We start from the raw sequence: 25,726 nt of genomic DNA on the forward strand, positions 1-25,726 counted from the left end.
CTCATTGCTCCTACAGCCATAGGTTTGCACCAAGCAGGATCTCTGCCAGGGCTGGTTGTCTCCTAATGGGTCCTCCCAAGGCGATACGATGGCTGAGCAAGGATTCAGTATCACTTCTCCCAGTCTCATTGTTGTTAACCCTCTACCACACTATTAGAAGGGAACTACCACTCCTTGCATTTAGCCACACGGCCAGGTGTTACGCAATTGAATAAGAAAATAAATATGGATACCAGATGATCTGGGGCAGCTAGGCAGAATGGGGGGATGGGAGTAGCTGCTATACAAACCTTACAATTTCAAGTATTATGACAAATCTTGAAAATTTCCATTTTCATAATGGTAAGAAGTCTGTTCTTCCATGTCTTGAGTTACTTGCTTTTGCTTTCTCCATTCCCTTCTCTGTATTTCACTGTTTTGACTGGTAGCACCATACGTTTTCTTTGGACTTAAAAAAGTTTCATTGTTCATCTCTGTTTCTTCAGCTAATTCATCCTGATCAATTATGCCACATTTCTCTTCATTGAGGTTTTCAGGGTCAGCCCATTCCTGTTTCTCCCCAGAAGCAAAGATAGCATAGAATATCACTCCACTGTAATGCACCAGTGCTGCGATTAGAAAGACGTTTTGCCATTCTTCCCGGGTCTGAAAGAACCATGTAGGTCTCATTAAGTTTGCAATAAAAAGAAATATTATCTCTGAAACAGACCATGAATTAGCACATATTGAACAATGACTGTCATCAGTGTTTTATTCCTGATGTTACAGATATAATAATTTATGAGTCATTGTGAAGATTTTTTTTTTTTTCCTAACAATGCCTAATAAAATAAAACATGGGATATTTTTTTTTCTCATGTTGAAGTTTCTCTCTTGCATTTGAAATATTCATGAGCTGGAAATGCAGGAATTCCTTTAACAACTAAGTTAATCTTGTTGTAAATAAGTGATTGCTTAGGAACCCTACCAAAGATGCATTGTAGAGGGTTTCCCAAGTCCTATAAGCATTACCCAGTAGTACGGAGATACTGCAGAGACCCAGCCTCTGGTGGTATAAAATAGTATCTCCCTACACAGATAATTAGTTTATAATAGCTAAGAATCTGACCCCGTGATATTGTAAAACTGAATGTTCGGAACAAACAACACCTGAAAACAGCTGCAGAGATCAGTTATGAGATGGAGTTACAAGAAAGCTTTGGAATGTCTTAACTTTTGTTGCATTACCTAATCCTTCTCCTAGAAAACATGAAGAAAGCTTACCTTATGTTTTGTCATTGCACCAACGATGAGTGGGCAAACCATGCCCGACAGTGTCCCCACGCCGTTGGAGATCCCCATCAGAATGCTGGCATAACGTGGGGCTATGTCCAAGTGATTCACATTGAATCCTACAGCAAATGACAGACAATGGTCAGCTCTACAGATTTGCGCTAGCAGGCAACTGCGCTTTCAACATCTGTTCTGGCCAAAGAAGCTTCAAGAAGCCATTACCATCTATATGAGAAAGAAGTGTAGTATGTTATTTGTGATAAAGATGGAAGATATGTTGCAACTCTCTATTCCTTTTTAAAACCTCCTTTTTCCCCACCTGTGGGGATGATGTTGCATAGAACATACAGCTTGCTCTGGGCTCGTTTAAAGTATCTGTTCAGCAAACATTTGCAATTATTGAATGAATGCCTCATGTTTGTCAGATATCTGATATATTTTTATCTAGGTAGTAGTGTTTTTTAATACATGTTTTCCAGTACTTTAAGTAGCAGTTTAATGACATTATGTATATATCTATCTATAGATATATATAAAGCATTAGAAAAAATAATTACCCTTACAGTAGCAGGTCATCTGGGCATATATTTCATTAAGAAATAAAAACAAATAGTGAAAATCACATCTTGCCTTAGGTAATGAAAACTAGTCATGTGAGCTATGGATGACCACAAGAAAGTATGATGATGAATTCCAAGTCCATAGGATTAAATACAGTAAAAAGCTGAGTACTGGGAAAATACTGCAACAAAAATTGATTGATAGGAATCAATGCAAGCACCTCATAAGTGAGTAGCAAAACTATTTCCCATCTGCATAATCCTGAAACAACTGAAGACTAGCAGTTATTCCGCTAGTCAATTTTGCTCAATAGATCCATCTTCTTGGCAGTCTGCTAGCTGATAGCTTTCCATCTTCATAAAAAAAAAAAAAAAAGTGTTTTTTTTTTAATAATAATGGCACTCTTGGAGCTACAAAAGTCAATCTGAAATTGGTGAGTGTTAGAAAGTGTTAGAAATGGCAGTTCTGGAGAAGGGCTGGTTACAGCACATGACAGAGAGAACTGACCTAGAAAGCAGAAACTGTCAGCTAGTGCTGGGAGCAGGGTTGCAACTGATAGCCTTTTAGCAACTAATCATTCCAGAGTAATTCCCTCTCCTTTTAGGGATACTGTTTATGCAAGAAGAAAAAGTGGCTCGTACTGTAAAATATATTAGAAAATAACAACACAAAACTGATGTAAACCAGAATCAATAAAGAGCAGGTTCTTTAAAAGCTTCGTGTCCTGTGTGCAACATGTTTCATAGACACTGAAGTAAATTATTTCTGATAGGGGAAGAAATAGGGAATACCTCATAAACAGCCACTTTAAGAGCAAACAGAATAATTGAAATTATGAGTAACAACAGCGAGGATAGTAACATCACTTTTATCACTAATAGTAAAACCAATAATAAGAATAACTCTTACCTGAAATTGCGAAGCCACTGAAGCCTACTGCTAACACCAGAAAAGAAATAGCCACAACTTTTGTGTGAGAATAACCAACCACCAAAAGCAAGGTTGCTTCCATCCCAAAGCCTTCAAATTAAACACATGGAAATAAATTACACTTGAATTACTATTAGTCACAGAGATACCAATAAGGTCTAGCCAGAGTAGCAACTTAAAATGAGACAAAATCCCTTTCATATCTTACAGTTATTCTTGAACATATTTGGCAGCTTTGTGGATTCACATGTTTGAGAATATGCTTTTTTTCTCCTCATTGCTGTGTAAGTGACCCAAAAAACTGGTGGCATTAACTCACTGAGCAACACAGGAAAATTGTGAGAAAGTGACTCTATGCAAAGTACTGAAAAATTCACAAACACATAAATGTGGTAGGGAAAGGAGAAAATACTTTTTGCTTCCAGTTTTTTGTGGTTGCAGTGATTTGAGATGTTCTTGGCAAATGGAGCAAAAGACCATTTTTCAGACAAGGGTGCCACCAACACAATAGGACAGCCCTAGGTATCACAGGGAAGTTCCAGTCCCTGCCATTACTGCAAGACAGTGTTTTCTAGTATGTAACATTACAATCCTTTTGTTTTGTTTTGTTTTGTTTTTAATGGCACTGTAAATGCACCCTGAAAGCACAATTGCCTTGAGTATCTGTTGTATCTGCGTAGCCAAGCTGCATGGCATCTCTGACTGCAGGCATCTCTGTTTCAGGCAGCCTATGCCATCCATAAATTATGTAAGCCAGGAACTGGCAGAAGACAGCAACTCCATAGGATATCTGCCTTGAAATTTTTGCTCTAATTTAGTATCTTCCTTACATGTAGATGTTATTGATTTTTGAGTTTAGTGACTGAATTGGAAACTAATTATTTTGTGCTAAGTAAAAATGAGTCTGTCTGCCCTGTCTGGTGGCTGTTTTTTTTACCCAACCCTTCCAGCCTAAACTTGCCAGTGGGTTCTGCTGAAAGTAGCACCTTCCCATGTGCCAGTTACTGCAAGGCTGTATCCACTGGGAAAGGGTCTCCCCAGCACCACAGTACATGGTTAACTTTTTCTGTAAAAGTTCACAGAATGAAGCCCATTTGATCACACTAGTCTTCTGGGCCCCCTATTGCTCTTTTAATTTTTAACCAGGCTTCTCACCTTCTCTCTGTTTAAAACATGCTTATATGAGCAAGGATTTATACCATGAGAACATTTACCATCAGCTCTCCATCAAATGCTTCAGATTAACCAGCTGCAGATGCAATCTAAAGTAATTTGCCTCTTGTTACAATTAAACATGGACCAAACTATGATATTTGCATCAACTGCAACACACAATTGAAAAATCAAATTTTCAGAAACCAATAGTACCTCCACAGTTCATGACCTTCCTTACAGTGGTAGTGGTTAAAATCTTCCTGCTACGTAAGAAGTCAGCTAGCTGCCCTCCAATAGGTACGATGATTGTCATGACCATGTGGGGAACTGCTGACAAAAGGCCAACCTGCAATTAGACAAATGAGTGTTTAGGGTTTGTGTTCACCCTCAAGGGTTAGGGGGAGGAGAACAGGAACCATTCTTCTTCTTCACCTCTTCTTTCTCCACGCCTCCCACTGGACACATATTTATTCTGGATCTTGTGTGGGAGGATTGTCAACTTTTCCTCCAATAGAACCTGCAACCAAGACCTGGGTGACCTTAGGATGGGGTGACTTTAGGCACAACCTCTCTTGGCAACCTCTGCAAGTGCTTGGTCACCCTCAGAGTAAAAAAGTGTTTACTAATGTTCAGATGGGACCTCCTGTGTTTTTGAAAGTTCCTGTTGCCTCTGGTCCTGTCACTGAGCACTACTGAGAAAAGCCTGGCTCTGTCTTCTTTGCACCCTTCCATGAGGTATTTGTAAATACCACTGAGATCCCCCTGAGCCTTCTCCAGGCTAAGTAGTCCCAGTTCTCTCAGCCTTTCCTCATAGGAACCAGAGAGGCTCCAGTTCCTTAATCATCTTTGAGGACCTTCATTAGACTCTCTCCAGTATATCCATGTCTCTCTTGTACCAGAGAGCTTGGAACACGGTACTCCAGGTATGGCCTCATCAGTGCTCTGTAGAGGGGAAAGATCATCTTCCTCCACCTGCTGGCAATACTTTGCCTAATGAAGCACAGGATACCATTCACTGTCTTTACTGCAGAGGCACATGGCTGGCTCATGTTCAACCCAGTGTCCACCAGGAGCCCCAGGAACTCTTCTACAAAGCTGCTTTCCAGCTGGGTGGCCCTTCTGCATGTACTGGTGCATGGGTTTGTTCCTCCCCTGGTGGAGGACTTTTCACTTCCCCTTGGTGAATTCCATGAGGTTCCTACACCCTGTCAAGATCCGTCAGGATGGCAATACAACTCTCTGGCATATCAGCCTCTCCTCCCAGTTTTGTGTCATCTGCAACCTTGCTGAGGGTGCACTCTGCTCCATCATCCACATCATTAATGAAGATGTCAAACAGGATCAGATGCAGTATTGACCCCTGGGGCACACTGCTAGCTACTGGCCTCCAGCTAGACTTTGTGCTAGTGATCACTACCCTCTGGACCCAGCAATTCAGTCAGTTTTCAATCCACCTCACTGCTTAACCAGCCCATATATCAACATCTTGTCTATGAGGATCTTATGGGAGATCACAGAATCACAGAACGTTAGGGATTGGAAAGGACCTCGAAAGATCATCTAGTCCAATCCCCCTGCCAGAGCACGAACACCTAGATGAGGTTACACAGGAAGGTGTCCAGGAGGGTTTTGAATGTCTCCAGAGAAGGAGACTCCACAACACCCCTGGGCAGCCTGTTCCAGTGTTCTGTTACCCTCGCTGAGAAGAAGTTTCTTCTCAAATTTAAGTGGAACCTCCTGTGTTCCAGTTTGAAGCCATTACCCCTTGTCTTACCATTGGTTGTTACAGAGAAGAGCCTGGCTCCATCCTCATGACACTCACCCTTTATATATTTGTAAACATTAATAAGGGCACCCCTCAGTCTCCTCTTCTCCACACTGAAGAGACCCAGTTCCCTCAGCCTTTCCTCATAAGGGAGATGTTCCACCCCCTTAATCATCTTTGTTCCCCTAATGGTGTTAAAGACCTTATCAAAGACTAGATAGACAATATCCTCTGCTCTCTCCTTGTCTACCAGGCCAGTCATTTCATTGTAGAAGTTTATCAAGTTGGTCAAGTGTGACTTCCCCTTGATGGATTTTCCACCAAAGGGTTATTACTGTTTCTGTTAGCTCTGGTACTTATCCCAGATATGCAAAAAGACTATTTGGTGGAGTTCCAGTGATCAGCATGTCATTTTCCAGAAGCTTTTCTTTGAAGAAGTAATTTAGTGAGAAGTTTGAGTTTATTTTTTAGGACATGCTACCTCCTTACATTGACACTGAGTTAGTTTTACATAAATTTTTAACTAGTGAGTCACACAGAGGTGAAACCCTCAGATGTATGAAAGGCAATTCAGAATAAACAAACCTGTTTTGTCTTAATAGCCATGTTCTTCACCTCCATGCTGCTCTTGGCCATTCAGAGTATCATTGCTATCATGACAGCATTACAGAACCTGGACACACTAGTGCTCCCAGACCATGATGTTGTTTGTTTTCAGCTTGCAGGATTACACTTGCTTGAAAATAATTCACAATACAGCAAGAAGGTTTCTTTAAAGTAATTTTGGGAAAACTTTTCTGGAACAAATATTCTGAAGTCCTCGTTCATGCTCTGAAGCGGGAGTGCAATAATACTGGCTTTAATGAAGAAGTGGCAGTGGAAGGCAATATAAGTTCATACAGAATTTGACCTCTCATTGTCAATGGAAAGTAATTAAAAAAAAAAAAAAAAAAAAAAAAATTAAAAAAGGGATAAAAATTACCTGGAAAGTAATGCTAATCTGCTGGCACGAAACAAGACATGCATTTCTATTTACTTACATTGTGCTTTTCATTATATGTGGTTTTTAAATCAACTTTCCCAAAACAACTTTTCAGTTCTTTCTTTTTGCTAATAATTTGATGCTAACAAACTTTTCCCTCTGTCAGATCACCAGAAGCATGTCATGCCAACTACAGTGAATAATCTACTGTAATTACTCCAGAGAGATCTGGGAATCTTTAAGCACCCTGCACGTCCTAGGGTGAGGTCTGGATATTGCTGCTTCATCTCAGACATTTACCTTACTTATCGCAAACCCAAAGACTTCTTCAAAGTAAGCAGGTTGACTTATAAGGAGCAAGTAGAAGGTCCAACTTCTGCAAAAGTTTGCCACAATGATTGCATAAACTGGCATTGAAGTGAAAAATCTCTTCCAGGGTGTACTAAATTTCTGGGGGAAAAAAAAAAAGAAAAAAAAAAATGAGTAGGCAAATAGCAGAGTAAAGATCCCAGTACCTTTTAGTATCTGACTATCCAGTACATTGCATCTGATTTGTACTGAAAACACTTACAATGCAAGTGAAAGGTATCTCCTGGATTACTGGCAAAAGACAAGTAAAAAAACATTCTTAGGATATTCAGGATTCTTAAGATGCCTACTCTACTATTATTACTCTACTTACTGAAATTACACAAGGTCTTCTGGAATCTTGCTACTGGGATAACAGAATCAGTAACAGAAGCAAAGAAAACTAGAGAAAAGTTTGTACCATTCTCCACTTTTTGGCATGATGCAGTTTTAGATATTCTGCTGAAAGGATTGTGAGAAAAGGATTATCCAAGTTAAGAAATATGTGGTAGCGCAGCAACAGGCAGCTACCCAATTCATTTCAGTCAGCCAAAATAAAATCCTTATAGTAGAAGATTTAATTTCTACAACTTGCTATTGGCATTTTCAGTTTTTATTTATGCCTCAATACTCCATACAGCAAGAAAAAAAAATTAAAAAAAGTTTCAGTGTCCTTTTCACTTATAATAGACTTCAAATCAGAAGCCAAAATATGTCACTGCGGCAATATACATTGACATTCTACTTTTTAAAAAAAAACGGTAGTTGTGTTCTACAGGCGAGTGCATGCCTGTGGTTGTGCGTGAACACAGTGGTGGTACTAGTGTCCTACGTAATAAAACCACTGTACAGCAAGGGGAAAACCATGGCTTGGAACAACTGAGTGTGTCTCCAGCCAAGATCTGAGTGTCTCCAGCCAAACTTGAAGAGCATGCCCAGAAGGAGAGATGGGTACTTTATACTCTCAGTAAGGCTATTACACAAAACATGTAGAGAAAAGAGTTTGGAGTTATGTTACTCCAGAATGTTCTAGAGTAAAAGCCAAGAAGGAATATTTTAACAAGAAACAGATCTAGTTTTCACCACTAGTGAAAACAAGTTATCTAAGGAAATTAGGAGAAGTTTGATGGGAAAATAGGTTTTAGTTTTAAGTTTCCAGGATCTTCCAGGATCATCTCAGAGAGCGAAATCCTAAAACAATGAGCTGAGCTGCTGTGAGAGCGAGCAGAGCAGAAACCCTGTCCTTAAGCTTTCAGAATATCAATCATCCTTAATAAGATTTCAAAATACAGCTGGATAATTTAACATCTGTAGGCAGTTTCTTCTTTAGCTATTGCCATTAATATTTTTAAAAACAAACATGATAGTTACTCAAGAGAAGCAGATCAGTGTGTGGTTCTCTCTCTCCTCAATTCCTTCCCCTCCCTAGATTAGACATGCCCCATAAACTGAAAGCTGACACAGCATGATGTGTTTTGCCTGTTGTTGAACTTGTCCTGTCCAGATTCGTGAGCCTGATCCTGTAACTTTCATGAAAGGAAAAGCCCCTGAACGTCAACAACAAATAGTTCTGCTGCTCTTCTGCAGCTGATAGTATACATCCAGTCATATGCTGATCTTGTCTAAAAAGCTCACGAATCATAATCAGAAAAGCCTTTTTTACTTACACTTGCACTAGCACTGGCTCCTTCTCCAATACTTGTTTCTATATATATCCTTTCTTCATTGGTTATTGTTGGATGTGCAGCAGGGCTCTCATAGGCATGAAGCAGCCAGAACATGTACCAAACAATCCCAAACATTCCTGGAGAGGCAGGAGAAGCAAAGCTCAGTTTTTAAAAACCAATACAGTCACACTTCAGTATCTACAGGCCTTGAAGTTTGTTTCAAGAGTCAGTTAAACCAAATCTGTGGGGAAAATATGTCCAGGAAAGTAAGAAAATACGATTAAGTAACTCTTTGTATATTGTATGCCTGCTTGCAAATCATTTGAACATTGTGTCACCTGTATTACATGATATATATGGGGCAGAGATAAGGCATAAACAAAGCTTTATGTGTGACCTAGAGAAGGAAAATACCATATTTGTCAAAACATGCTCACAATCTGCATAGAAGAACTTCAAAATCAGCTTGCAATGGCAAATCTTATGGTGCGTTCTGCATCTCCAGAGAAATCCCATCTTAACAGGGTTGCTGCTGCTTAAGGCCGGGTTTGAGCCAGCTCTGCCATGTATGGGGAGGGAAAGCACAAGGCACCACAGATCAGGCATGAGGTTGTACCCATGTGATGGGAGCAGTTGTAGAGGTGGCACTGCTCTTACCGAGGGTGGGCAGGATGGGGCAGATGTCTCAGGGCAGAAGGTTTTAGAGGCATTCGGCTCCCCATCAGCAGCATATGCTGTAGTATTTGCTATCAGTGTGCACTCCAGGACACTTACTACGTGAGTATTAGTGCTACAGAGCAACCTTTGCAACTGCATCCGACCCTGCCACTGGGTGACCGTGGGCTGTAGCCTGGTCATTACAATTTTAAAACATTTTACAACAGATGATTACAAAATAACAGCTTTCAGAAGCTGCAATAAGTAGGGAATAAATTTGAATATGAATTTGCAAGATGTTCATTACTCAAAACAACTTTGTTCCATACTCACTGTACAGGTTTAACAAAACTGCTGGCAGGTTAAGCAACTCACCATAAATATAGAAGACTGATGACCATCCTATATACTGTACTAGCACACCTGCCAGTGGCATGGCAACCACTGCACCAGCATAAGACCCTGAGGAGAAAAAAGGATTAAGAAAACATGTCAGCTATGACAGGCAAGCCCAGCCTCCAGTGCAGATGATCCAGGCAGGTGCTCATGGGGGAAGAACTGGAGGGACACCTCTGGCTGATTGGCACGATGCTTTCTTGTGAACATGGGCAATGGGATGGCAACTGTCAAATTTATCTTGGGGTGGTGGGAAGAACTGGCCCTCATTGGTGTGGGATTACGAGTCTCATTTTGCAGCTAGAAGGGCTGTGCTCTGTAGGTAAATGGGATTTGTAAAGCTGAAGCTGATGGTAAACCACCACGGAAACATAAGCTATATGCACTGAAGTGGAGAATCCCTCCTAACCCTGTGCATCTGAGGTGAACTCCAGAGAAGCTAATGTCCCAAATTGCAGAATCTTTCTTCATGTTCAGACATCCTGATGGTTGTAGATATTCTGGGAGGCTTTGTCATGGCTCTAGCCCCATGATCCCACAAGTGCTGCTAGTGGAGGGGTTGTTCAGACCAATCCTGAGTCTGTTTAACCATGTTTAGCTCCTATCAACGGGATGAACAACAGCTGGAATAAACAGCCAAAAGTTGACTGGGAAAAAAGCATTAAAAAGTGATCTGTGCCAAAGTTTCTTATTGGGAAACATATAATGCTGAAGAAAGATGTTTCCAGGTGACTTGTACAAAGAGATGAGCACCTAAGTGCTTAGAAAGGAATTTCCATTAGGAGCTTAGTGAGAATTCCTGCAATATGGAGATTTGGTTTCAGTGCAAGAAGGTGCCAGTGGCTTCACATACGAGAAGTGTTGCTTCGAATTATTCTAGGAAATTAGGTACTTGTAGTTTTGAGAGTATAACACACTTTGTTAACGAACATTTGGTAATGCTCTACTCATTAGCAAATACTGCTCTGCAATGGTTCAGAGTGATCCTTCTCACTCCTCTCTGCGTAATTCATTTTTCCTACAGCAACAGCAAAGCCCCAGGCAAGAAAACAGGCAGAGAAATCAGGAACCTGGTTAACATGGGGTTTCCTATTTTTTCCACTGTTCCTGTGCACCTTTCGAGTGCAAGTATTGCAATCTGTAGCCACTAAAAAAGGTGCTTCACTGCATAATGGATCTTTGTCTACCCAGTGCTAGAATTTTGAGGGCAGAGCATTGAGGGTGGAGGGGCTTCTCTTTTGATCTGTTCTTCTACGGAAAATGGAAATACCTAAGTAAGCACTAAATCCTGGAGCAATCTATAGTAAAAATCAAATTCCCATAATATGAAAAGTTGCTTTTCTTTCTCCTCTTTCACTCCTTTTACCCCTTCTCCTGTATTTTAGTGCTGTGTTTTCCCTAGACTTCCAGTTCCACTGCCAATGGACAGATTCATTTTTCCTCTGGCTGTTACAGTTTCTATTAAATATTCTCTCTCACAGACATTCAGTGTTAGCTGCCTTTACCCCACCACCTGCCTTTATTTTCATTATTTTCTCTTCCACCTTTCTGAATTACTTAGTCTTCAAAGTCCTACTGTTTCTGACTTTTCTCCAGTGTTATTAGACATCCACTCACTGTTCCAATTCCCATGTTAGAAAAGGATACACCCAATACAGATTATGAAAGTGTATTAGAGGGAAATGAGAGAGTGAAGTAGTGAGCAGTGCCTTTTCCTTCACTGCCAATACAGTGCATCTGAAACTACAGCAGAATCATTCCTACACTGTACTCTGCATATCTGGACTTTTTAGGGTAACAATGCAGAGGGAGTATACTTGGATTATGCCTTACCTTCATTATGTTTAGCCATATACCTAAACCAAGCCTGGAGCTGGTAAAGAGATATTAACATTGATTATTTTCCCTGGAATTAGCAGCTAATTGAAGATTACAGGGTTACAGAAAGAAGATGAAGACATTAGGTAGGAGAGTGTATGAGGTGGAGACAGCTCAGGCTAGACCCGGGAAAGGACCAGACAGGTGTGACACTCACAACAATCTTTTCTGGAAAGAAACTGTAGTAGCACAGAGTGACCTGCAGCAAAAGCTGCAGCCTGGAGAATTAAATTAAAAGTAGAAAATCCCTTTTTTCCCTCCTTCTCATTAGTGTTGCTGCAAGCAAAAAGAGGTTTTCTTCCTTGAAGAACAAGGTGTAAAACCTCAGTATTTTTCCTGCTCCCTGCTTCACAATGAGGTTTAAAACTCTTGCCAGAGGCTACAAACACTCCAAACATAATGAGAGAGTTTGATTTCTCCCATCTTTCCACTGGGTTCCTCTCACCTAAGTCATCTGAAATTTCCCACAAGCCATCTTCCAGAAAGCCAGCTGTCGGCATTGGAAAGGGAGCCGGAGAAGAGAGCAAAGCAGAGGGCTGATCATAATTCAAAGCAGAGTGAAGCAGAACAGCCAGTGGCAATAAGTTACTTCACCTTCGCTGCGATATATTGAGCAGTCAGCCTAAAGTACTCCAGTACTTTTAAGATAGTTTTAAAGTGCATGCTTGTTAAGGATGGTCAGTTCAATGTGTATAATACATGGAATCTCTAAGGATGGAGCAAATGGAAAAGAAAAAAAAAAAATGATAAAAGAAGTGTGATTTCTCTCATGTGAAACTTTTAGACCCGTTTTATTTCCTATGAGAGCCATTCTGAGGGTTGACTTTAAATGATAAACTGATGACATATTAAACAAAAAGACTCTCAGGCTCCTGAGCTCAGAGTACAAGCCCAATGGATATGTGAGCAGGTGCAGTAAAGGGCAGAGGGTTTGCATTTCTCTTTTAAATCATGTCTAATCACATCTAATAGGAATATGTGCTTACATAAACCATATAAACCTGTCAACTTACCACAGAACGATGTGGTGGCCAACCTACTTCTCTCCAGCGGAGGAGCCCACTTACTCCACATCCCGTGGCAGGCTGGGTAGGTGACACCCTGGGAGACATTTCACACATCATGTGAGTTGCTTTCACTGCATTCCTACTTCAGTCAGTCGCTGACACTGTCCGACCTGTCTAGCTCTTTGTCTCAGTGGCATGATGTAGGAAAGGTTTGGTAAGCCTGGAAGAGCTCTGTCTGGGTACGAAGTTATCATACTAATTTGCATAATCACTAATACTTGGTAATATGTTCTGGGCTAAAAATGCTGTTTTGTACATGCAGTGGATAGCAAAAGTAAGCTAAAATAGATCAAACTGCAACATCAGAAACCTAAACTTTATATTTCTTCTTAAGCAAACTTTAAAATATAAATCCATATGGTGAAAAAATTATTATCCTAAATATTAGTAACAAGTAAAAATATAGATTGATTAGAAAAATTGACCTAAAGATCTTATGATTTTTTAGAGCCAAATCTCCAAAACCAAATGATGTATGGAAGGACTAAAATGGTGAGTGCTCCTACCTCCACCAGACCTTGCAGAATCCTTACAAACATCACACAACCATAATGCACTCTTGCTGCAGAGGGGATGAACATGTTCAGTGTAGATGTTAGAAAGATAGCTGCTCCAAATACCCTATGTAAAAAAGTAACATGGAAAGGTATATAGTTATAGTTTACTTTTCAGAAGCAATGCTGTTCTTGGGTACAGTCACAGAGACAATAACACATACCACAGTCTTACCAACCCACATATTTGTAAAGTCCCTTAACTGGCAAAAAGGGATAAATCCCCATATGATAAATACGTTTGCTTCTCAGAACAGAAGTTTTATATCTACTTAAACAAAGTTGCTGGATTTTCATTTGTATCAGAGGAATTGATATGGATGTTGGTAGTGGAGGCTAAGCTGTTTATATGAGTCCTAACCTGAGAAAAGTATTCCTAGCCTGGGAAGCACTGAAACTCTGCTTTATCAATAGGGTTTAACTTAAATTAGGTAAATATTGGTTTAAGTGCCTCTCTAACATGGGCATGTGCTGGTTAGTTTCAGTTGCTGCTGCTATTATGCCTAACGTGGCTGCTTAAGATCAACTCCTTTCCAATGGCACCTCTCAGCTGTGCCTTTTGTTACTATGACATAGAAGGGGCATTTCTGGAAGGCAACTTCTGCGAAAAACATGATATAAATGTTTGTCTACCCTGATGGGAAAGATCCCTTGGTAACAGCTTGGCACAAGCCAGTTGAGGTTCTAAATGCATCTGAGGCCCAGTGCCTTTGGGAAATCATTTGCAGCCTCCCAAATGTTAGAACCCACTAAAGAAACAGGCAGCAGAAGCCTCTCTGTAGTGGTAATGGATCCAAGCAGTATCCCAGAAAGTCCAGGCCACTCAGAGACCCTGAAGGAGCACTCAAAGCCATGTCTGCATCACTCAACGCAGCCTGTGAGAGCTTTTCCCAGCATGGGCACAGGCTTTCCTATGTTTATCTGAAGAATGGTGCACAATTACCTTCCTCTATCAATAATAAACGAGACACTAGAGTTGAAAGGCAGCTGGGCTACAGGACAGTCACTTCAGTATGGCATGGGCTGCAGGTTTGTCAGGCACTGATGCTGTAGTGCAAGGAAAAAGCATTCCTGTGTGCCCAGCTCTTGAAAGGACATCTGGGGGGCTCATTTGAAAACTGAGGCTGCTGCATCAAGAAAAACACAACTGGAAATAAAGAAAGAGACCGGGAATAACCAGCTGCCACTATCGATGGAATTACTACCATTAGGAGGAGTGAGCTGTACTTGATTTATTAGATTTCATATATCTTCACATCAGGCTGACTGAAGTCTCAGGTTTCCTTTCTATGCAATGAAAGGGGTTCAATAGCTGCATCATGCAGTCTCCAAATATCAAGAGTTACTCCAGCATCTGTGGAAACTGATGTACATGAGGATCCCCTCTAAGATTCTATAACAGTACTTAAAAATATCAGAACAGGTAGTAGTTCTCCACAACTGTCAAGCACCATCTAAATTGAATGGATAACTGCTAATCCTCAATAGTTTACTGTCTTCTTTGTGTTGTCTGCAATTCAAAGCAGCCATATCTGTCTCCTTGCGGACTGCCTTTGTGTGGGAGATCTTTCTTTCTGCAGATAGAAAGCTGCAGTGGCTGATGGCCCTGCAGACCACAGCACTTAGGAGCCCAAAGCTGCCCTGTCTTGCTCCGAGACACAAGGTGACACCCTGAAAATAAAGCAGCCCCTTTTGTTCCAGACTCTCAACTCATGTTTACACTGATGTTAGCCAGCAGCATGATGCTCTTTGTGGACCACTATCCACGTTCATTTAACAAAATTTTGAATTGTCTTGTTATGCATGTGGTATTTCAGAAAGACACATTAAACTTCATTCTGATTTATGAATGGCATTAGATAGACATTTGATTTGAAATCATATGATTTGGACAACAGCAGTATTTTTCTCCCTTTTGATTTTTCTGCCAAAGACATCCACACATCTTATAGCTATTTATCATGCTCCACTTGAAAATATTTATAAAGTTTTAAAACCTTTTGTTGCCATTATTATTATTTTTTTTAATAATGATTTCAACTGTTTATGTTCCAATCTCTTTTTGAAAATTATTCACAGGAAATATATGTCATCTCATTTTTTGAATGTAGGCTAATTATCCACAGTAGTATTAGTGGCAGTAGTATAGCGCAAAGAATCTAATGTCAGAGATTGACACTCTTTTATCTAAAGTCTATACACCTACTGATGAAACCAACCATCCATGCCCTGACAGCTCATAATCTGAATGACAAGAAAGCACTGAGCAGATGAACACAAAAGCAAAGAGGCTGGGTATGCTAGTGGAGGGATGTGACAAAGGAACGGATTTATATAGAAAGCAGTCCAAAAATCTGAACTGGTATACAAAGCCTGTGATTGTATCATTACATTTAAGAGACTGCTTTCAAAGTCAAGTAAACATTTAGCTGAAAAATAACTATTATTTAGTGCTCTCTTATGATCAGTGAGGGAAAGTTTTGCACCTCGTTTCCTTGCCACTGATAGAAATATCAGATCATAATGCTATTGGCAGTCTCAGGCAACTACAGCATGTTATGTAAATTAATAAGCACATGAAAGAATAATGTGCAAGAAAGATAACATGTTTAATTATCCAAGCAGCTAGCTCTGAAGACTGAGTTTCCAATCTGTGCTACTCCGTTTAGCATCCACTCTTAATATGCATAGGTTGTAAATGCATCATTTATACTGAGGTAGAACCAGTAAGTCTACTGCTAATATTTAAGAGGGTGAGTAACGTCTCCACAAGGAGCCAGCATCTTTCCAGCAGTTCACTGCCATTCGTCCCAAATATGTTGATCTCCACCATGACTAAAAATGTCCCAGTTCTGCTCAATTAATTCACGCATTCTTCTCTCCTCTCTGCCATGATCCCAGGCCAGCTGTCACTTTGGGATCAAAACAGACTTCTTCAGTGACAGACTCCCCTGCCCAGCAGGGTGCTGTTACTGAAAACCGATATCAGGAGATGCCTCATGTTTCACGTATCCTTGTCACCACCAAACAATGATGAAATTATGTTTGAGGATAAACAATGAATTAAAGGGACATTATCACTAAATGGTTCATGAACTTTTTGGTGGAATGCAGACCTACACAAATTTAGACAAATGTATAAAGGAAATTTCACAGTGTTAGATGGTTTTGGTACAAAGCTGTAAAGCCCTCATTATTTTCAGCTGTTCTGAGATCCATTTGAATCCCTCATCATTACAGATAACTATTTGCATTAGATAAGTGCCTGAGGTGGAGGCATCCACGTACGCTCAAGGTTGCACAGTGCTGAGCAAGATTTAAACAGGTCACAAAAGAGTCTGTACATAAATCTGGAATGTCAATAATAGGATAGAATAATACATCTCATTGCCAGAGTGCTGTTGGGACAAAAGAAAACATTTGTCTTTCTAAGGGTGGTGGGTTCACAGACTGGCCCCACATCTCCTGCTCTGTGTCTTAGCAAGCAACCCCTTTGAAACAGCAAAGTGCTGTTGAATCTACCCAAGCTGAAGTTGGTTGGGTGAACAACAAATAAAGGAAAAACATCGTGTTAGCCAGATTACTGCAAAGAGAAATTCTTTTCAAGCCCAGCCTTTGGGATGTTGTCGCTTCTCAACAAATTCTAGTCCTAAACCCAGTTATGATAGTCAAATAGATAATTTTATGTTGTATTATAGTATTAGATTGAGTCTGAAAGTCCCATGGGAACAAAAATACAGCTTTCTGCCCATATGCACAACACATACCTAAGGAAATAGTCAGCTGACAGAATGCATTGAGTTACAGTGTCAACAGAGTTGATTTTACTGTTTGCAAGAAAATTAAGGAAAAAAAAAGCCAAACTAATAATATGCTGAATTATTCAGCCAACAGTGTGCACATCTGTGTTTTGAGACCCTTCTGCTGCAAAAGCTGGTGGCAAGACCAGAAAGGCTGTGGAAATGATTAAGCTTAGCTAATTTGTTTGGTTTATTCAGCAGATGGCAAAATACTCTGCTTACGCACTTTTGTGTGATAGAGAAATGAATAATTGGGAATGTGAGCAGTGTTGAAGAAGCAGTGCAAACTGAATTCTGAGTAACTTCTGGTTATGGACAGAGGGGACTTGGGACTGCACTTCTAGGCAATTCTATGGCATGACTCTGTCCTGGAGTGATTTCCATAAGGGCATATAGGTGGGAAGAACTCCCAGGCAGTCTGTACCCCTACAAGCCATTTGCAGAATGCAGAGAGCAAAGTGCTTTGATTTGGGACAAAACAATACCCAACTAGTCTTAAAGACCTTTTCCAATTCTGGAAGTGTTTCTAGATAAGTCACATGTCATTTTCAGAAAATGAAATTAATACCAGTCATCATTTTTGTCTATAGATCCCAAATGCCCTTAAGACGTACATCTCATGAGTTCATTTACAAAGAGCTTTTTTTCAGACAATCTCCCTCTCTCTGTTGTGACCATATTCCAAGTTCTGAAGACTTTTTGAAGTAAAGCCCAAAATCAAAGTTAACTTTGGCAATACTATCTACTTTTCTTACTTTCATTTTCAAAAGCTGCTGAATTAAAAAAAAAAAAAAAAAAATCAGCCCACAAACACAATGAGCATGTAAGAAATCTGTATAGATGCTCAGAGTTTGCCAAAAAGAAATCATGAAGCTCTATTAGAAGTTCTAGGCAATTCTAATTGCAAATGTCAGTATAGTATCCAGTCATGGTGAGGCTATCCATGTGCAGGAGGATGGATTTGTGTCTTCAGAATATAAATGGTGCTGTAATGCCTATATGCCCAGCTTCAGTCAACAGGAAATTTTTAAAGGAGAAAAGACAAATTTTCTTGGAAAATTTTAGTTTGGTGTTAGGTTGAGCTAAAAAGCACTAAGGCAACTTCTAGAAGACAAATGCTACAATCATCATCTGAAGCATTAAGTGTGATTTTCCTAACAGTGTCCAGAAAGAATTATTGGTTAGAGAATAAGAAATGTGTAAGTATTTGAGATGAGAAAGCTAAATTGAGAGAATCAGCAATAGACCTATAATGGAAATCTAGTCCCATTTTTAATTATGCACGAAAGTACTACAAGTTTTGTTTTAGATGTGCATTCCTGAAACACATTAATTCACTATGTTGGTAATCATGATTTAAACAGTGTAAAAGAGTCATCAGGCTATAAAGCTTAATTCTTTTGCTTATTGTTTTCTTACCTGTTAGCAGCCAATTTGTTTGAGATGAACCCTCCTGGAATTTGTGTCACAATGTAACCCCAGAAAAAAGAGCCATGAATGAGTCCCACTGTCTCTGGATCCCAGTTGAACTGGGCTTTCTGTAAAGGAATCAGAAAAAATGCTGTAAGATGAAGCATGTTCATTGTAAGATAGCCACTATTTGGAAGTTACACAGAAATCACTCATCCTCCAAATCAAGGCAGTCTTTACACTGGTGTTGATGAGCTTGAATCCCCTGCAGTAAAGGTAAAAGGGTATCAAATTCTCATGTGAGATTACTGCATTGGCTCTTAGCTTTCAGATGGGTGGATAGGAGTGGGAAAAGGTTTCAGCCAGAAGGCAACTAGTGCTGGAACTCCGTCTTTGTCGCTTGTCACTGCTTCCCCTTGAACTGCTTAGTCCTGAAATGTGCTTCCTGTTACAGCAGGGGCCTGATGCCTTTCATTGGCCATATATATTTATCCACGATTACTAAGGTTGCTCAAGTCCTTTGGGTTGATCAGATGACTGGTCTTGTATTAACCACAGTTCTCCTTGTCAGAGCCAAACTCTGACCATCCACCATCTGAATGAAGTAATATGGGAGCAGAAAAGGGGGAGTGGGGTGATGGGGAGGTAATACCTAAAGACAAGACAATCTGGAAATAAGGCTTGGTAACACTAGCTAGCTGACTGGTTTATCTTTTATTAAAAGTAATGCCAGTTGTAGGGCTGGATTTGGATACAGAAGGCCACCCGCAGGCTGGTTGTAGATGGTTCCTAGCCACAAATGGCTGCAGCCAAGAGAAATGCTTTCACCATACACCTCATCCTTGGATACCAAGCAGTTTCAGTCTTCTCAAGGCTCTTCCTGAACAAGGACATTCCTGTTCTCTGATGAGCCTGTTCAACATCTCTTGTTAAGAGGAGGGACAGCAAAAGCTCATGGAAAAACATACAGGAAGCAAAGAAAAGAAAGGTGATCCAAGGTGTCCCTCTTGCCCTCCCCTCTGGGAGGCCAGACAGGGCCTGGCTCCATTTAATCACACTGACGTTAAGGTCAGTGTCAACTTTTCCTCTTGAACCCTCATTTCAGAAAAGCTGTTTTGAAGCCAAGAGAAACTCTGAGGCTGTGCTTCATGATCATTGTTATGCTAATCACACAGTAAGGAAAGGTGGCTAAGCATCATATGAGGAAGCGGCACAGCTGTCTTTTAGACTCTGAATTAAAACAGTCACTAAAACACCACAGAAAAATGAACACTAGAATGATAAACCTTAACATTTATTTTTTCTGTACTGCTTTCTGTGTGTATATGGAAGAACCAGTTTTCCTCAGTAGGTTGATTTTTTTTCCGAAACAAGTAAATTAAGAGATAGATCATCATTTGATGTGTAGAGAGAGAGATTACATTAATTACCAGGCATGTTTACAGAGGGCTAAACGGTATTCCTCCCCATCCATACACCTTCTGACAAGAGACCCAATTTCCTGTGCTGAGTTACATTTCTGTTTTAAATACATTATTTTCTACTAGTGGTTTTCAGCTTAGTTTCTAGGTAGTGTTAATTTCTGAAGGCAGAAATACCATAAAACATGGGAAAACTTCCTGTATCAAGTGGTGCTCATGCCCAAAGAGAAGAATTTCAGATTCACAAGATGAGTTTGTCCTAATTTCCTCAAACTACCTCTTCTGCACTTCACAACACATGCAGACACATCCTTTCTCTTGCTCCAGGGTGAAGAGCAGGACCAAGAAGTCGCAGCAGGACCCCAGGGAGCAGGAATTAAGCTGAATAAATACAAACTCAGGAAGTCTAAGCAGCAGGAGCTGGTCAGAGCAGATTGCAGATGAGGAAAAAACAGGAAGCTCTTCATTTGCTTTGGTAAATCTTTCTGTGGTTTATTGAGTCTGATTAGAAACACTCTGCTTGGTAAGTAGGAACGTGAGAGTAAAAGAGTGAAGGACTGGCTATGGCATAATGTGGAAAGGGAAGGAAGATTTATTTAACCCACAGACCTAGAATCATAAGCATCATCTCTGGGTCTTTGCGGATCAATAACACCTGTGACCATGAGGCACGCAGACAGGCATAATTTTAACTTTGGAGATCTGCTATAGACACCGTCTGCAATTCTTGTTAATAAGTTAAAATACTTGGAAGAAAAGCTGATGAATAATTGCACAGCTTTTCATTCATACCTAGAAACATGACAGAAGGTATCTGCCTCTCTGGTGTTTTGTTTTAGGGAATGTGCTGACAAAGGATATTCATGATCTAGGGGAAGCCTCTGCTCCCTTGGAGGGTTTGATGATACCTTTGTCCTTTCTGCAGTGTCTTTCCTCCTGGACCTCAGCACATGAGGAACCATCAGGTAAGACTCAATATTCCTGTGACTAGTTTGTTAGGACAAAAATAACCAAAATATATGTCAACAGGTAGAGCAAATGTAAATGAGGTTCAAGTTCATAAAGTCCCTAAGGGGACTCATGATATCACAGCTATTACCAAGGCAGGACTGAGAAAACTAAAGTATGCATTGGACCTGCAGTTTCTTGGGTGCATTGTTAAATGTTTGTAGGTATCTGCTGTAAACCACATGCCATCTACCACAAATTTGAAAATAGCTTGGCACGTAGCTCCCAATACCTCTAGACAGCAATCCACATTGTTAATAATCTGTAAAAACCTGTTGCCTTATTGTCAGTGACTACGTTAAGGTCTTGGAAGTCATCCACTGCTCTGAAGAGTGAAGAACTACATACAGCAATTAATCATTCCCTCTGCAGCAGCATCGGACCATGCTTCCCTGAGAGACAATAAATAGTAAAAGCTTCTGCTACTGCAACAAAATCTGTCTACAACTGAAAGACCATGGACCTGATAGACATGCAAGCCAGTTCAGTTCTCATTTCTGCCACTTACATCCTGTATGACATTGCAAATCCTCAGATTTTACAGATTTTTAATGTGACTTAGAAGCCTAAATAGCGATTAAGCACCTGCACGATTATATGAATCCAGACTCACGTATCTCCCTGCCTCCACTTTTGATCTGTGTATATACAGTACTTCAATATGTATGACTTTGATGATTTTGCAATGGGATCTGTTCAGAATAGTGCAAGGAAGGTGATTTCTCACCCGCAGCTCTGGTTTTCCATTGACATAAACGGTGTTATTGTTCACCATCTCCACAATGGCCACACCCAGGTTGCACCTAATCCCGAAGGAGATGCAGAAGCCCAGGCCGCTCATGATGGCGATGATGTAGCGCTTGGGCAGGCCGCAGCAGTGGCAGTCACACGGTGCCGGCTTGCGGGTGCTCGCCTGCACTGGCCGACCCTCTTCTGTCAGCTCAATGTGATCCTCCTCTGCGTTGGTGCCATCGATTTTCCTGAATGGGTGCAGAAAGAGAAAATGATGGTGTGATGGGTTAATCCTGGGCAGGCTGTGAAAGGTTAGCGTAGCCCACGCTTTTTCATCAACAACCTCTGAAATTTGTAAATCCAAGCCACCCAGCCAGACAGCTAGCTGGAAAAACATTCACTGGTTATTCATGAGTATAATTAGAAGAGCTCTATTGAGCTCTGTTGTGATTAATTCTACTGATTGTTAGGAAAATATACATATGAAGAAATTAATCATCATTTCTAATTAGATCCACTAAGCAGAGCTGGCAGTAGGTTTCAAGAAATGGGCAAATACAGCACAAAGCATGGTTTTGCTTAGCCCAGTACTCCCTGTGTTATATTTTCACCTGTGAGACAAAAATAAGGACTATACCGAACAGAAGAGGCTCTAGTGCCAAAAGTACATATTTAAGTTGTAAAAGAGCCAGGCCCAGACTTTCTTTGCCTGAAGGGACTTGAAGCCTGGTGTCCAGTCTTCTCAGAAACATCCTCCTGCCACAAGGACTTAGGTCATTGCAAAGTGAACTTCCACAAATCCTATTGTTGAACGTGTTGCCCATTGTGTAAAATACTTAATATTAAATGAGATCTGAAGGAGAACACTGACATTCTGGGCTGTCAATTCACCACTCCTCAGCAGGAGAGGTTGAAAGGGCTTGGCCTGGGATCAAATTTAGTGTGACAACTGCAGTGGTCTGGAGAGGAACTGGGAGTGAAGTAGCCACAGATGCTGGCTCTCTCATTTATTTGGGATAGGAGCAAATGGTACCCAGCCACTTCAGTCTGCGAGAGGCTGCCCACCAGCTCTGGTTAATGCAGGAGCACAGCTCCTTTGGCTTTGTGCATTCTGCCTTTTTCCTACAAGCACCCCAGTTGAGAGATTCATATTAATCAAAATGGCACTTCCACGTAATCTGGAATTGCACAATAATGCAATTAAAATTAATTTGGTCTCCTGTTCCGATTGGAGGTATTAACATCCTGTTCTGCAGGACCATGGAATGTCTCTGGGAGAAAAGGTGAGATCAGAAACAACTGCACACGCACCCCTGGACCAGAGCTAAATAGTTCCTTTCCTAACATTAACTTCCCATGCCTTTGTTGTAAATGCAGAATATGGGTTTGCTGACATGTTAAAACACTTAAGCAGATGGTTAGCTGTGAATACATGACTAGCCCACTGAACACTATTCGCAAGCTTAAGGTTAAGTGTTCACTAAAGGGAGACCACGATCAGCAGCTATTTAAGAAGCCTCTCAGTTTTGGCATTGCTCTGAAGCAGTGAGCTCAGGATCCAGCTCCTCTTGTGTCTGCCATGGAGTTACTCTCAGTACTGTGAAAATATGAACAGTTACTAAATCTAAAAGAAGCCCAGCTTGCCATATAAGATGATGAAATGATTTCATTCACTCATTTCTGATAAGGAGTAACCTATTTCCCTCTTTCACACATCTGTCTGAATGCATCTGAAATCTAATGCCCGTTGGTTTTCTGTATAAAAACTGGCTATAAAGAAATGTTGCCAGAGCTTATAGGGATGGCCTACATATGGGTGGTCTACTCAGTAGCTGGTTAGGTTTTCTGGGGATAAAGGTGTTGGTTTAATCACAGTTTTCTCCAGTTGCTTTTAATCTAATGTACTGCCCATAATCTAACAGATAGTATCCTATACTAAAGGTTTTGCAACTATAGGTGGTATGTATGGCTTTCTGGGGTGCTTCCTTGGGACTTAAAGATATCTTTCCAATATTAAATTTCAATTAAAAATCTCAGTATTCCTAGTCTTTAGAGCTACAGCCTGATTAGTGCATTTTTTACGATATTACTCCTCTTTACATTGTAGAACCAAAGCATTACTCCAGCCGTATTCTAAACAATAAGAAAAAAAGTATGTTACAGTCCACCAGCTCGTATTTCCAAGAAATTCTAGAACTGGAGTGTTTGGGGCCAGAGGGGAACACCGGGGGTTATTTGATTTAACCCCTTGCTCAAAGCAGTGCCAACTGCAAAGTTAGATCACTAGCTCATTGACAGGCTGGAGGGAAGACTTTGCATTACAGCAAGGTAACACTGGAAATGTGATATTACTGTGGTATTATTGAAGGTGATTGAGATCTTATGATTCACTAGCAGGGAAACAGCATTTTTTAGTGAAATGAGAGTACAGAGAGTAATGCAGTCAGCCACTTTAAAAAGAAGATACCATATATTCCATGCTCTGTGTGCTAATATAGGTAGGTTTAAACTGAATAAAATATCAAAAATAAAGATCTCAGGAAGTAAAAAAATAATTGAAAAATTATTTTTTAGAACCTCTGTCATCTTAAAAGAGTCGTTAACAAACCAAAACAAGTAATTTAATTGTCTTCCTCCAACTTAATCTAGGATACTGATTGAATTAACTCAAAGTACGACTCCTCAAATATTTATACCTTTACCACACTCTCTATTTATAAGAGAGACACTAGATTTTAATTGATGCATGATTTTGGACAGCTGGCAAAGTTAAAACACATCATGCAAAGCCAAAACATCTGTTCTGATTTGGACATTTTCAGCTGCCTGTCAATTCACATAGGCATGAAAATATCAGCCTGCTCCAAATTCACTTTTAAAAGCGGTGAGCCAGGACGAGCATGATTAGCCAACATTGCCACTGCAGTGCAATTAATTGTTTTGCTATTGTATTCAACTACTCATTAATAAAAGCAAGTTGAGGACTGATCCACAACCCCAAATACACACAGTTTGTCTCATACCCCCAAAACTTACTTGAACCCGTCCATAACAGATTTGTTTTAGAGAAAATTATTTTGCAACAGCATTCCAAACATGGAGCTGGGCTGAAACATTAGCAGTGCAGACGTTCACAGAGCCAGTGTTTAACCTAGATTTTTGGCTTTATTTTATTGAAAAGGTATATAACAAATGTATGGCAACTTCATTAAAAGGTAAGAAATATATCTTCCAAATGATCCATATAGTTGCAGCACCACTGAAAATTTTCACTTGTTATACACCAATGAGTTAGAAGGAAACGGTTTCAGAGCCAGGGCTCTCCTCTAATTAACTGACTAACACAGGAGAGCATTTTGCTGCATGGGAAATGTTCAGTCCTTACATCAATCTTGTTTTTTCAGCAAATATACAACACGTGGTAAGTAAGAAGAGCAAAGCTGTTTGAAGATACCTGTGTCCATGTTTTGTGCCCGAATGTTATAATAACTCTATGCAAAATTTCTCTTCTTTATTGAATTACTTTATGTTGGCATATACAGAATTTTGGAAGAATTAAAGAAATTTCAAAAATTCACATCGGTAATAAATAAAAACACTAGAATAGATACATATTCATCAATCTGTATGCATGGGATTTTAGCATAGAAATTAGTTATTTCTTCAAATGATTTAGTGGGTGAACAGGAATCATACCGTTCTTTTCATTTGATTACAAACATGTAGATTCTACAACAAGGAGCAAATGTTAATAGTTGTCACATGTTAGAACACACTCTAGAATGACTTTTAACAGATATTATGGTCTTTCACAGACAGCTGCAGCACAATCATGCACGATGTTCAAGCCTCACACCTACAAATCCAGCATCAGTTACCCCATGCAACAATTTTTGATTATCCTGCCATAACTTCAGAAGTGTATACACTGACTATGGAAAAAATTCATTTATCCAAAAGCAGATACAATTTTCTGAGATCTCGTTTACTCTCTGGGGATTTGCCCAGGTGATAACTGTCCACACCAAATCCTGCAATCGATGCACTGGCACAAAATCTCAGTACAGACCGGCAAACCCTCTTAAGTTGCTCAGTGCATGAGACCCCCTCCAGCCGGTTCCTG

General features: G+C 40.2%; 1 protein-coding gene across 2 annotated transcripts in view; it reads right to left on the minus strand.

Moving 5' to 3' along the window:
* Nucleotides 1-306: 306 nt before the first annotated feature.
* The window catches only part of SLC17A8 (solute carrier family 17 member 8), a gene marked incomplete at its 3' end in the record, with an annotated part of 31,770 nt that continues 6,350 nt past the window's right edge, over nucleotides 307-25,726 (minus strand). For both annotated transcript variants that reach the window (XM_080363244.1, XM_080363243.1), the window contains 11 exons: nucleotides 21,599-21,851; nucleotides 18,452-18,570; nucleotides 13,185-13,299; nucleotides 12,625-12,712; nucleotides 9,713-9,799; nucleotides 8,681-8,817; nucleotides 6,966-7,115; nucleotides 4,132-4,264; nucleotides 2,743-2,853; nucleotides 1,264-1,391; nucleotides 307-645 (listed from right to left, as the gene is read on the minus strand). In XM_080363244.1, the coding sequence (XP_080219370.1) occupies nucleotides 307-645; nucleotides 1,264-1,391; nucleotides 2,743-2,853; nucleotides 4,132-4,264; nucleotides 6,966-7,115; nucleotides 8,681-8,817; nucleotides 9,713-9,799; nucleotides 12,625-12,712; nucleotides 13,185-13,299; nucleotides 18,452-18,570; nucleotides 21,599-21,851 (1,660 nt within the window). The remainder of the gene's footprint in view (nucleotides 646-1,263; nucleotides 1,392-2,742; nucleotides 2,854-4,131; nucleotides 4,265-6,965; nucleotides 7,116-8,680; nucleotides 8,818-9,712; nucleotides 9,800-12,624; nucleotides 12,713-13,184; nucleotides 13,300-18,451; nucleotides 18,571-21,598; nucleotides 21,852-25,726) is intronic.

This window comes from Nesoenas mayeri, assembly GCF_963082525.1.
Source record: "Nesoenas mayeri genome assembly, chromosome: 1".
Lineage (NCBI taxonomy): Eukaryota > Metazoa > Chordata > Aves > Columbiformes > Columbidae > Nesoenas > Nesoenas mayeri.